Source organism: Vanessa tameamea, chromosome 5 (genome assembly GCF_037043105.1).
Source record: "Vanessa tameamea isolate UH-Manoa-2023 chromosome 5, ilVanTame1 primary haplotype, whole genome shotgun sequence".
NCBI classification, from domain to species: Eukaryota; Metazoa; Arthropoda; class Insecta; order Lepidoptera; family Nymphalidae; genus Vanessa; species Vanessa tameamea.
The window spans coordinates 196,912-210,751 of record NC_087313.1 but is presented as its reverse complement, the minus strand read 5'-3'; the positions used below and the strand labels follow the sequence as shown (position 1 = coordinate 210,751).

The following is a 13,840-nucleotide window of genomic DNA, read 5'->3' as shown; positions in this document are numbered from 1 at the left end:
ATTGGTGAATGAATTTACAAATAAGTGCTTGATTTTACACACAATCTTTGTAGATGCTTTACGATAATGAACACAACTTCGAGCACGCTGGTAACCTTTTACTGTTGGTCTAAAATTATAATCAAAATTATTCACATACTATTATCTATTTTATTATTTCTATCTCCTCCTCCTCCGTGTACGGACACGATATGATATTATATCGTGTTCGTACACTTGAGTTCAAGCAGTTACGACACACTCGCATACTCGCTTATATTATTATTATTTAAAACCATCAATCAATTAATGTTGTCGAACGTTAATAGTACACCCTGCTCGTATCTGTACATTATAAGGCGACAATATTTCTCGAACATGTAACATACGTAACTGATATTATATTAAAATATTTCATTAAATTCTGTGTTATTTATTAATAATCCTATAGAACTTTCTTGAGCAGTAAAATGAAAGTTATGAAAATTTTTAGTCAGAGAAAGACTTGGGACACTTCACTAAGCACTTTTGATTAACGAAGCGACACACTAGGAATGAGGAACAGTGGCATGCAGTACCTTTCGTTTTCATACAATTTGGCGCCTAGTGGGGTATTTATTTTTAAAGTGGGTACTTGCTAATGCCGGTCATTTTTTGCAATGCCAAAATTATTAAAATATTTTGTAACTTAATTAAATAACCTATTCCCACTACAAGAAGACTAAAGATAAATTCAAATACCAATACTGATACTTCAGAAGAGAACCCTCTTATTTTTGAATTAGCGCTTGCTTTTACATTACTCTCGTCATGTTCTTACTGTTCAATCTTTACTTATTACTACAATTGACATCGAATTGACGAGGTATCACTGGTCAGGAGTTTAATAAAATCTATGATAGGTTATTTTTTATTTGAATATTCACATATTAGTACAATCTTCTATAAGGTTCACAAATTTAATTCAATCTTATAATTTAAATTATTTGGTTCAAATGATTCCAATTTATTATATAATCCACTTTTGAATTTAACTGATAAGTAATTCAATAAAATCAAAATCAAGACCATTCAAGGGAACCAAATACGGTTCAAATATAATATTTTTTTTCTATTTAAGTAGAAATAAATTATATGAAATTGAAAATGAAATATAGCTGTGAACATTGGCTGGAATGTAAATTTCCCAAATTTGTTAAAAATTATTCCAAGTGTTTTAAACACGTTTGCCAAACGGCTCGAACGTTATATATTTAAAATAAAATTTTAAAATCTAATAATAAGTTGAAATCTACTCGGGACAATATAGTTGAGAGATCTCGAAATTCGAAGAATATTTTTTTTTATATTCTAGTAAATGCCCAGTGTTGCCCTAAGCTTACGTTCCTGAGAATAAGGTAAAATTTTCCTTTGAAAATATAACAATATTTAGCGTACAGAAGTGAAATAGACTAAAAAATTACAAGAATATAAGTTAATTTAAACAATTTACTAACAAACCAAATAGTTCTAACTTCGAATTTATCTTAACATAAATAAATCACCAAATCATACATATTAAAGTAAATTACTTACTCAGTTGAGCTTACAAATCCAAATAAAGCACAAATAACACTTTTAACAAATTACAAGTCGCGCCAATATCGACTTTACTGTCCGCGCCCAAAAAGAAATAAAAATGGAGGTTTAATTCAGTTTCGCGCGCTTTTGTTTTTTTTTTTAATTTTATTTGTTCTAGCCAGTTGTATAGATAAAGGAATTTCCTAAATCTATAATATAATTGTTGTGAAAACTTTATAATCATTAAAATTGTAACGCACAAGCGATTAATGGGATTTTTTAGTTAAAATGATTTACGAAACAGTCGATTTAGTTCCTTTTTTAGCTGTTATTTTTATGAAATGTCTAAAATTTTATACTTTTCCAGATCTATTGAAATTAAGTAAAGTAATTTCATTATTTAAGTCTGGTAATAAAAATGATCAAAACATTTTTTTTATAAGTATTAGGTTAATATATATATATATTTGAAAAAAGAAATTTGGCACCCTGGCACAAATAGTTGTATCACACGGTTCAATTTTATGACCTTTGCTGTTTTTAATTAACGATTTTCCTTGTTTTTTAGAGTTCCGTACCTAAAGGGTATAAACGGGACCCTATTACTAAGACTTTGCTTTCTGTCCGTCCGTCCATCTGTTACTAGGCTGTATCTCAAGAACCGCGATAGCTAGACAGTCGAAATTTTCATAAATTATTTCTGTTTCTGTTGCCGCTATAACAACAAATACTAAAAAAAATTAAAAAAAATATATTTAAGGCCCTCCTTATCCCATACACCAAACGAGGTAGGTACTAGAGATAGTCATAAAATACTCAGTTGTATTTTTACTTTAATAATAGAAAATAAACAATAATAATAATGATACGTATCCCTTCGTGTGCGAGTCCGACTTGCGACTATGTACTGTTTGTAGATGATAAATCGCTTATTTTTAAACATGACGGAAGGAGAAACAACGATGACGTTGTGAACAGTGCTCTGCCACAGGTTCTTGGTTGGTTTGATATAAGTAATCTAGTCCTTAATGCAAAAAAGACTAAATATATATTATGTTCTTTTCGCTGCCAAATGTCAAGTTAAGTTCTTCCGTGGTTCTTTCTAATAATGAAAGGCTTGAGTTTGATGCATCGACTGTCTTTCTAGGTATTACTTTGTATTATTCCAAATTTCAATGTAAGTGATCACGACAGCCAATAGACAATGGTGCTTTAAAATACTAACCATTCCTTACATTGTCAATGCGCCAGCATCTTTGGGAACTACGATTTTATGTTTCTAGTGCCCGTAATTGGCTCACTCACCCTTCAAACCGCAACACAACAATACTGTACTCTAGTACGATTATATAGTATTTTACTTTCGATTATATTCTGAGTAAGTGAGTACTGTTGCTTGGCGTTAGAATATGTGATGAGTTTGTGGTAGGTACCCAGATTTGACAAACCCAGATTGCACATAGCTCTACCACAAAGTAAATTAAATGTTGTTATGATATCAAAATTAATAATGACGCAGATATCGAAATTGTTTAATTTTTTCTGCGGAAAAGAGCTCTTTGAACTATTTATAATATTCGTTTTAGGATATCATTATGACACAATATATTTATTACATGTAATTTTTATACAGAAGAATATACAAAAATATTTCATAGAAGCTAAATTGTATTAATAATTGCTAAAATATTAATGCACGAAATAAAAACAAACTTGTTTTCCTTGTTCAACTCTGCTTTCCGGTTGCATACAGTTCCCTTTGGCTTCAGCCGGCATTACTTTAGGTTAATAATTTTAATGAGTTCGAAACGGCAACGGTAGATCTATTTTGACCAGTGAGTTATTTAGTATTTAAATAACAATATCTCCAATGATGTTATAGGATGTTGCAAATTAATAAAGTGAAATAAATTGTCCTGTAGCTAAGTTAATTAATGTATTTAATTATTTTTTGGTCTTAGAATATATATATATCATTTAATGCGCTGACGCCACAAGCACATTGTATGTGCACCAAAATATTAAAATACATATTTATGAAAAGATCGGTGATGGCAACTCAAAATTGAACGTCAACGTCATTTCAATTTCATATTTACTTTCCTTTGTCAAAATACTGGCCCAAATTTATAATACGGTCTATATAATTATGTCAGATAATTATGTCGTATATTGTTATTGTATTCTGTGATCTGTTTAACTGAATTACCACTTGGGCAATTACCAACAATCAGCTGTTTATCACTTCTACACTTTCGTTATAACTTATAAACTTTTAATCATATTATTAAGATTGATAATCTCAGTATCACGATAGCAATTTATCGAAGTTACAATATTTTAAATCTGTGGATTTTTATATAATTATTAAAAACATATGTTTCCGAAACATTTACTATATTCAAGATGAGTAAGAAATATACTGATACTGAATTAAAAATCCGTCGCGCTGAAAAAAATGATATGTTTGCTGTAGCCGAAATGATTCAAGTGAGGAAGTGAGATTAGATTAATACATTTAATTATATTTTCATCGCTAAATCGACTAAATTATGCTTGCAGGAGCTTGCAGATTTTGAGAAAATGTCGGATGGACCAAAGATATGTGTGAAAGGTTTGTATGTATCGAAACACTTTGGACTATTTTAGTAGTACATTATATGTATACTGTTAATAGTAACAATAAATTAAATATCCAGATTTGCAACGTGACGGATTTGAAACACAGCCACCTGCATTTCGATGTCTTGTAGCAGTATTGTCCAAGGAAGAAACTGACTTTATAGTGGGCTATGCTCTCTATTTCCCGACTTATTCAACATGGGAAGGCCAATCTATGATGTTGGAGGATTTGTACGTCCGGAAGAGAGAGCGCCGTCGTGGGGTTGGGCATAAACTATTCAATGCTGTTGCCAAAGTGAGTTAATTTAATTATATGATGGTTCTTAGGTATACACAAAAGAGTAGAGTAGTAGAGTTGGTACTGTATGAGAAAGTTGTTAATGTTTTGAATTCATGTTATACAATTTTAATGTTTTTGGAAAATGATTAATACCAATGTCCATATAAAAGTGCTATAAGCAAAGTTTGCAATTGTTATTGAAATGTTTGTCATTAAATCTGTTTCAGGAGGCTATAGCTTTAGGCTCTTCCAGGTTAGATTTTCATGTTTTAGAATGGAATGATGCGAGGGCCTTCTATGAAGGTAAGGGTGCAGTTAACTTGACCAACTCGGAGAAGTGGTGTTACTATCGTCTCACAGGAGAACCATTAAAAGTATCTGCAGAATTAGGAGAAATGAAATGAAACCAGATTGTCAGTGCATCAATATATTGGATATAGACATAATTTTACATATTTCCTCAAAATATTCACAACTAATGGGAGATCTTGTTTGAAAAATTTTGAAAATTGTTTAAATAAAGTTTTGCACAATGCACTACTACGTTTTTCATTATCTAAATTATTTATTTACATCTATCAATAAATGCGATTTATTCTTACATCTAATTCATAAGTTTGCTACAGTGAGAGTATGAACGATCATTTGTGGTGAACGTGTGGAAAACATTTACACAGACTATTACTTCATGAACAGTAGTTTAATTGGTTGTAACTTGTAAAGCTTGTTGCATTATATTTACTGTTGGCTAATTCTTATTGTACATAGAAGTATTCTTATCACTAAGATGTTATTATTTTAATAGTCAAGTAAGACTAGTTTGCACTGTCATAAAGATAATGAGGCAAAGGAACTTTTTAGTTCTATTTATTTATTGTTTAAAATATAAATAAACACATATTTTATCTTATATGTTGAAATGGCAAGGTTTAAACAATCTTACTTTACCCTATGCAGCCACGATATAATACACGGCAATGACTACTATTCAGTCGAAAATACTTAACGTAAACATATTTACACACTAAGTACATTAATACCTACGTTTCTCTTATCATCATTGAACTGTTTCTAGTCTAATTTATTTATACAAATAAAATAATTATGACATTGTAGTAAAACTAGACAAACACAATGACTAGTCAGTACCATCGAGTCTAATTGTGCTGACGTCGCTAATTATCTACAACAAAATATGAACGTTATTCCATCGACTGTTCAATAAATTCGCATAGTAAAGTGTTTCATACTTTCGAACTTCCAAAGTAACTTCGTGTAAAGTGTAGTCCTGCTCGTTGTTTTTTTATTTTTTACTTTGTTACCGAACAGGGATCTAAAGTTCTTCGATCGGCAGTTATTCGAAAACGCTACTCGCCACAGCCGGCTAGACACAGCATTCGGTAATACTAATCATCTTCGGGCGTCGTAAGATGTGCGTGTTTCGCTTGTGTGCTACGTTGAGGCCATTAGTTTTGCGTGTGCGGTCACGTTACGTTGATGTAAGAATCCACTGCCTTCCTCTTCTTCGCCATTGCTTAATCCGTACTATAAAAAATAAAAAGTGTTTATAGTAACTGATAAAATGTACGCGTTGTATCTCCTTTTTATACTATAGGTAGAGGGAAAATCAGGGTTCGGGACCACTCTTTGTGTGAATGTGGCCTTGATGAGGGTACCGTTGAACATATTTTCTTTGATTGCACCAGATTCCCTGTTTCACTGTATGATGTTCTTCCTCCTACTTTCCCTCGCCCTTTCAACATGTCCTGTATTCTGTCTTCTTCAGAAATCTCTATTATAACTATTTTATTTAAGTATATTGAAAGATATAACATTAAACTTTAAATAAGTTTAAGTACATATTATTTATATAAGTATATTTATGTAGGTAGTTTTATTATTTTATATCTTAGTTGGTGTTTGTGTTGATATACTGTGATGTCCTATTTGTTTTAGATCGTGATACTGGTCATTTGGCAGAACGAAAAAGTGCTGTTTTAAGCAACCACGTGTATTTTTCAACCCTGACACTGGCAGAATTGTCAACCTATTGACAGAAGCCATAAGCTTAATAAATAATAATAATAATAATAGGTAGAGGGACGGGCAAATGGGCCAATTGATGGTAACTGGTCGCCGTCGTCGAAAGACATTGGCGCCGTAAGAAATTTTAACAATTCCTTACATCGCCAATGCCCCACCAACCTTGGAAAATAAGATGCTATGTCCCTTGTAGCTGTGGTTACAGTGTCTCACTCAATCTACAAACCGATACCCAATTGTATAAAATATTGCTGTTTGGCCGTAGAATATCTGATGAGTGGGTGGTACCTACCCACCTACCCTACGCTTGCACCGAGCTCTGCTACCAAGTAATTTTATAGGGTAATCGCATTCCATGTTTATATTCAGTTAACAACTATAAAGTAAAATTACCTGTAGTGCATGCAAATAATGCTGTTGCGAATGATAAGGTCCATTCGAGCTAGAGTGGGAACCATAGCCTTCATAGCCGGTTGCGGCGTTGGGTTCGCTCTTGATGTTAAAGAGCGAGGGGTTGGACAGGAAGGCCGGTGCGGAGGGGATTCCCAACGGGTACTGCGAGTTCTGTGCATGCCCGTGGGCGTGCGCGTGCGCGTGTGCGTGTGCGTGCGCGTGCGCGTGCGGCGACGGCGCGGGCCCGACTGCCTCGCGCGTGCACTTCGCGGCGCCGGCGTGTCCCGACATTGTTGCGGCGAGTGGCAGCGGAACCTCTGCTATGCTGGGCTTGCTCTCTGTAAAGGTTTTATACAATGTAGTAAATAGTAGAGAGCTACGTACCTTACGCCGAGTCATCCTGTTAATCCAAATTAGGGAAGTAATTGGAAGTATTTAAATGTAGAGTCTTCATTACGGAAATTGTCTATGTGCTATATCCCTAAAGTTGCCTTGTGTTTAATGGCCTTTTATAAATTGTGTCTTATTTATACAGTATATATTATTTTTTCATATTCATGTTTCTACAAAGAATATCAATGATAATTTTTAACCTAATCCAGACAATATCGTTCCGTTAATTCACTCTCTTTATTCAATTTTTATCTTAGTTTTTTGAGCGTTTCATGATAATGGATAACAAGTAGGTAAATTATTAGACAAAACTTACGGAGTACATATATATTTGGGTGATTTATCGTAACATTTGACATGAATTCAACAAAAATATAAATTAAAAAGTAAGGACCAGACGAGATACAGTACCTCTCTGCACAAATACAGCGTACCTACCTATACTGCAGGTATACCTATCGTGAGCAATATATGTTATATTTTGTACTGACTAATAATTTATTTAAATATTCTCACCGTCGATGCCCGGCGAATTCTGACCATCTTTCTTAGCAGTTTCTTGCGGAGGCTTTACACCGTTCGATGACTTCTTCGGCTTTCGTTTTCGCGTTTGTATTCCATCTTTTCGCATCGCCAGGGGTCTGAAGGTTACAATAATAATAAGATGTTATTTTTATATAAAATAGTAGGTACTCCATACCATAATGTCCTATACCTAACCGGGCTCGGATTAACCATGTCGAGGACCCTAGGAAATACACGTCTCGGGGCCATTTGCTCTTTCTAGCTTCCTATAATATAACTTTTCTACTACAAGGCAATTTTATTTATAATTACGTTGTTATTTTACTATAGGTATGACAAAGATAATTGCCATCACTTCATTTAAATAAGAGCAATATATGGTCACGACATTTTTTTAAAGCCTTATTTTTTAATTTGGTCTACTTAGGGGCCCGCATCGGCTAAGTGCTTATTTCTAAATTCGGTTTGTGGATAAGTACCTACAGCTGTAGATGGGTGTGAATTTTTAGGAATAAAGACCTAATAGGGTGCTTACACGGTTATAGTCACTGTACTGACTTTATTATTTTATTTTGGTTTACCAAAATAACTACTACTGCGTCGGTGTCCTGGCTTAATTAAGTTGAACTGTTAGATGTTTTTTACAATTATACGATAGCAAGTGTTTTCATTGGTAAGTAAATGCACTTATCTTAGGTATTTAAATTTCCAATATGATTGCTGAATCGTTACCTACTGGGGTCTTATTTTTTTCTCTTAAGAATGTTTTGTCCATTATGTTTCTAGATAATCAACTACACTGGATCACTCTTTTATAGGATATATCTGTAGGATAAAAAAACTAGGCACAGACAGAGCGACTGGTTGGTTGGTACCTACTGAACTGACGTGCAGAAAGTTATACTATCGATGTTTTACAATACCTATGTAATAATAACAATGGAGCATCGTAGATATACTTAGAAGTTGTTTTAAGTACACAACTAAGTAGGCTATTATTATGTGTTACCTGTTAATGCCGTGCAGCTTGTAATAAAGTCCGCAGGCGTTGCAAACCGGCTCTCCGTCATTGTTGCGCCGCCACAGCGTCGTGTTCCGCGAGCCGCAGTTCGTGCAGCACTGCCCGTGACGTCTCGCTGCCGACTGACATTACATATTCACTATAATTCTTAATCGAATTGTTTCCATAACATCGAAATTATAATACTAATACTAAATGTAAACGATAAATAACAATCAAACTAACATTCAGTACCTATTTGCTGTGGAAATGCAACATTGCCAGTAATTTGTATTTACGGAATCTTCATCTTTAAACATAATTAGCAGGTACTCGGGTACGAAATATTAACACTTACAAAAATATTATACTTACTACAGTTCTTAGTTTAAAAGTTTGATCAGGTACAACTATGTACTTATACACATAACGACTACAGTATTTAACTACTAATATTAAATTTAAGCACCTTAGTAATTCTAAAACTATTTCTACGTACCAACTACACACCTACTCGTAAGTCTAATCTACATGTGGAGTTTAAGGATACAGTAGGTAAGTGATATAATACAGCATTAATTTTTAGGTTTTGATTAAATTTAAGTGTTTGAGTATTAATATTCCCAAACTAATAAATCCCAAACGAATGTTCTTAGTAAATGCAGGCAATTTACTTTAAGAAGAAATGAAAACAAAAGAATAAAAATGTTTTAGCTGCTTCCCGTCACCACGTTAACTACTTATTACAAAACGCGCTGCGGCTGATAGATATAATACACGTATATTGGTAGATAGCTCTACCGCAGTACAAGTGGTATCATTGTCCAATAATAATGGTTGCGCGCGACGCTACCACTGGTGGCGCGGGCGCAGCACAGCGCGGGCGTGGCCGCGCCGCCGTCGTTGATTGGACGATGCTACCTGCTAGCACGGCGTATACATAATGCATGCCCGCATGCTGAGCGCGACTCGTCTCCGAGATAGCTCATCGTTCCTTTTAGCCCCGACTATATAGCGCGCATTGGATTCAAATTGCCTCGACACCGGTCCCTCGGATCTATCGCTCTCGTGGCGAGCCGTGTTCGCGCATTATCGGCTGTGTTATCTCGCAACTCGGCCCCTTCCCGATGTGCTTGGCGATTAACAAATCCTCATTACGCGCCTCGCGCTCGCGTCCGCGTCCGCCTGCGTAACACTGGATGTGAGCGGCTCCTCTGAACTTGGTCGGTCGATTACTCGACGATAAGCTATCTCGGTAAACGAAGAACTTATTCTAATTTCGTATCGGGAACATAGCCAAGAGTAAATAGAGGCGATCGGTATTAGATTCAAATTCAGAGTGCTCGAGTTAGGCGCTCTTCGCCGATCGAAGTGGGGAGCGGTAGCGTGTAGTTCCCTAATCGGAAAGCGAACGCGGCGAGATGGGTATTATAGAGAAAGAAACGCGTGCTGGGTGAAGGCAGGGTTACGTAGCGGGGCGGGGCACATGCACTAGTCTACACGCCACCGACTCACCTTCTTCATGCCCCTGGCCATGCCCTCCACACTCATCCATCTCTGCACGGAGCCGTCCTTATAGAAGCGGGTGAGCAGCTCAGCGTCGGCACCTGTTCGCAACAGAGAAGGTTACTGAGGGTTTCTAGGACACTCACCAGCCGCTTGCTCGGCTTCACGAGCGGGCGGTTGACGCCGTTGATCTTGTGGTACAGGCCGCATGCGTTGCAAAGGTAGTGGCCCGTTGAGTCCCGACGCCAAAGCGGCGTGTTGTTGGCGCCACAGTTCACGCACTCACGGCCCTCCTCGTACGCCTCCAGCACGCCATCTGTGCGCCACCAAACGTCACCACACGTACCATACCCTAAACCTATCTATCATAATGACACTAAACATCGCATAGTTTAGACTAAATAATTTTAACTTTGTTTATTTCGAAGTTGCAGGATCAGCATTCTTGTATGCCGTCACCCGTGCAGTGCAGTGTAGTATCTACAATGTTGATTATCCGTTATCAGTTCTGAGAAGGCCTACAACAATAACAAGCGAAGGTACCTAGCAACGCCGCGACCTGCTGCTATCGATATCCGTTCAATATAATTGCATCTGTTCGCCGACCTAAATCCATTAATTTGTATATTATTGTTATTTATATCTTTGGCATTAATTGTCGGCATAACGGGTGTAATCGGGCGCTCTCGTTATATATTAGCAACATTCGACACATGCTTAAAGCGATAACGAAATTAACATTCGTTATCGTTGGTATCCTCGCCTGGTAACGTTCTGTAATTATCTATATAATAGTTGTACCTATTCCTTATCGTCTCTACGTTATGTAAAACAAAGGCTCTTTGCTCGCGGATCTTAGATTACTCGAATACAACGAATGGTTACGTTACGATTGAGTTAGCATTGATTCGAGACAAAAGGATGCTACATTTGTCGAGAACAATCTGCGGGATAACTCAGCTAACTAATGAAACTGTCGCATTGCGGTCGGGGATTTACGTCGATCAATCGTTATATTGTTTTATATAGATATTGTTGCCACTAGGAAAACGTATTCTTAGATTTAATTTGTAATATTAGGTATATCCTTAAATAGATACTAGAAGATAACAACGGGAAGCACAATTGGGTGCGATGATTCATTTAAATTTATAAACTTATCAGTTGGAATAATAAAAGGGTACACTAGAGATAAAAATCCATACGAGTAGGTATATTTTTATAAAAGCAACATCGTCGAATCGCCCACGTTAGACGGAGACAGATTATAATTGATGTGTATGTAATGTAATGCGAGTTCCAATTAATTATTTGATTAAGCTTTGATAATTAAGTTACCGAGATACCTACACTGACACATTCGCCTCTAATGTCATCGTCTAGAATGTAATGTAATATAGCATTCCATTTGGATAGAACGTCAAAGTAGAAAAATGTTCACATCGTAATGCAATTAATGACATGCTTTAATTCGAACGACATGAATAATATTAGGTATTTGTTTTTATAATCGCAATACGAATATAGAATCCTCGCAAATCTGACGTCAATACAAACCGCGTGAGATAATGGCTGATTCATTGATTCAATTTAACAATAAATAATGTTTGCTGTATGATTCAACAAAACGCTGCAATTTAATTCTGAATCTACAAATTGTTAAGTTTGATTAAGCAAGGATTGTGCCATTATAAGTGCCCTTCCGAAGAAGGTTCGCTCGTTGACCCGTAATTAAGCTTTCATATGGCGCACGACATAGGTTTTATACGATATCTGTTCTTACTCGATATTTTCTTGGGATTCGATATTAAATATGAATATGTATAAGTAACTCTACTAGTAGAGCAAGTTTTAAAACCCGAACAAGCACCATGGAGTTATCGATTGCTTTATTTATGTTTATAATTCGTCTCGTGCTCGGCGGTCGAGATAACATCGTGAAAACACCTGCATGAGTGTGTTCTTGAATAGCAAATCTCAGAACAGACTGTTATGGCTAGGTATTTAATCAGGTCGTGGTAGCCTTACCGTATGCGGGTGGTCTTTGCAGAGCGTCGTAGGGCGCGCACCAGGAACCCATCACCATGTTCTGCCCGTACAGCCCGCCGGCCACTGAGCCGACGCCGCCGACGGCACCGACTCCACTGCCGCCTGCTGTCGATTAGAATATAAATTAAGCAACAAGATAAATGCTGTTAAGACTTTGGGGCTTTGCAATGACATAAAAATATACTGATTAGTGAACTGTAGGTACAGTCGTAGCATAAACACTCTTGTTTAAGTTTTGATAATCTATTATATTAGATAAATATTGATGGAGGGCACTGGAGTAAATATTTATGTCATTTAAAAAAAAAATAATAATAAAAAAAATACACAGGGAACTTTAACATCTAATTATTTATATATAAATTATTTATATTAAATCTAAAATCTACCTACTTATTTAAGATCTTCAATCTAATATCTAAAAAAGTCACTAATATCAATTATATCACTAAAGTACTTTACTCTGCTAAGAGCAACTCACAAGTCACGGTTAGGAAATATTTATGTCATTAAATCAATAATAAGGCCCATTGAATTATCCATAAATTTAATAAGCAACACCAATATCACAATCAAATGCCTAGATAAATATAAGGAATTATCGAACGCTACAATTTGTCAGCAATAATAATGCTGTAGGTAGTGAGAATGAATCAAACCTGCAAGTATCGCAATGTTCTGCAGCCACGTCTGCGAGAGGGGGTTATCCATGGCTAGAGGAGGTGTGTGTTCGTCTGTACGACTCCGCGGTCAGAGGTCAGCGCGCGGACTGACGGGCGGCGCGCGCGCCTCTGACACGCTTATCTGCCTGATTCACGAGCCCTATTGTTACGCTAGTCGCTCCCGTGCAAGTGACGTGCTCATACTCCGATGTTGTGTAGGGTCTTAGTTTCGTATTGGATTACTTTTCGTTTATGTAATCTTACATTACAAAAGATAGATTTAAATGACGACACTGGCGCTGGATTGATTTAAATACGATTTTATTGTGAAAACACAACCGCAACGTACTAAATATTTTCATGAATAATCAGTTTAAATCTAAGCGTAAAAAAACGAGCATACTAGTACCTAGCTTCTTGATTAGGAGTCATATAGAGTTCGAATCAATCCTAAGCCCTAAAAACGATTAAAAGGTTTCTCAAGATACGTTGCTTAATCTTATAATCGCTAATCGCGTGTAACTTAATGTACCTTAAATGTTGTCATCGAAACTGATTTGACAAAAACAAGACTTTATCCTGTGGAAGGGAAAATCATATCGTTCTGGGAATGACCGTCGATGATACCATTGATTCACGGTTCTGTTTGCGGTTGCGCATGCGCAAGTACGTAGATAACAACATCATACGTACATGTCCGAGAAGTTGTTCCACTTTTGTGTGATTAACCAAAGGGTTCGTAAACAACACATCCATTTAAATACACATCTGATTACATTGGATTATTTTTATATATGTGTCGAGCATCATATATGTTTTCATGTGTTT

The 13,840-nt window shown here is 36.0% G+C and overlaps 2 protein-coding genes across 6 annotated transcripts in view; one reads left to right on the top strand and one right to left on the bottom strand.

The window, feature by feature from the left end:
• Positions 1 to 3,707: 3,707 nt before the first annotated feature.
• Positions 3,708 to 4,978, top strand: LOC113392501 (thialysine N-epsilon-acetyltransferase-like). Its single transcript, XM_026628968.2, has 4 exons — positions 3,708 to 4,029; positions 4,102 to 4,153; positions 4,239 to 4,456; positions 4,669 to 4,978. The coding sequence occupies exons 1-4, from the start codon at positions 3,946 to 3,948 to the stop codon at positions 4,843 to 4,845; spliced, it is 531 nt and encodes a 176-aa protein (XP_026484753.2). The 5' UTR covers positions 3,708 to 3,945; the 3' UTR covers positions 4,846 to 4,978.
• Positions 4,979 to 5,386: 408 nt separating this feature from the next.
• Positions 5,387 to 13,840, bottom strand: part of LOC113392499 (GATA-binding factor A-like) — a 50,226-nt gene continuing 41,772 nt past the window's right edge. Inside the window, exons 1-7 of one of the 5 annotated variants that reach the window (XM_026628964.2) lie at positions 13,010 to 13,171; positions 12,330 to 12,455; positions 10,448 to 10,617; positions 8,805 to 8,938; positions 7,787 to 7,911; positions 6,878 to 7,215; positions 5,387 to 5,986 (exon numbers count right to left, since the gene is read on the bottom strand). In XM_026628964.2, coding sequence (XP_026484749.1) covers positions 5,894 to 5,986; positions 6,878 to 7,215; positions 7,787 to 7,911; positions 8,805 to 8,938; positions 10,448 to 10,617; positions 12,330 to 12,455; positions 13,010 to 13,061 — 1,038 coding nt within the window. In that variant the 5' untranslated portion in view covers positions 13,062 to 13,171 and the 3' untranslated portion in view covers positions 5,387 to 5,893. Of the gene's footprint in view, positions 5,987 to 6,877; positions 7,216 to 7,786; positions 7,912 to 8,804; positions 8,939 to 10,310; positions 10,403 to 10,447; positions 10,618 to 12,329; positions 12,456 to 13,009; positions 13,172 to 13,840 lie in introns of those variants that run through there. The other 4 variants (XM_026628966.2, XM_026628961.2, XM_026628963.2 and 1 more) reach the window with 4 other exon arrangements.

Bases quoted from the DNA above. Each gene is read 5' to 3' on its own strand.
- LOC113392501 (XM_026628968.2), top strand. From the start codon at position 3,946: ATGAGTAAGAAATATACTGATACTGAATTAAAAATCCGTCGCGCTGAA. The intron at 4,030-4,101 runs GTGAGGAAGTGA...TTATGCTTGCAG, and splicing joins CTGTAGCCGAAATGATTCAA to GAGCTTGCAGATTTTGAGAA. The intron at 4,457-4,668 runs GTGAGTTAATTT...AATCTGTTTCAG, and splicing joins TATTCAATGCTGTTGCCAAA to GAGGCTATAGCTTTAGGCTC.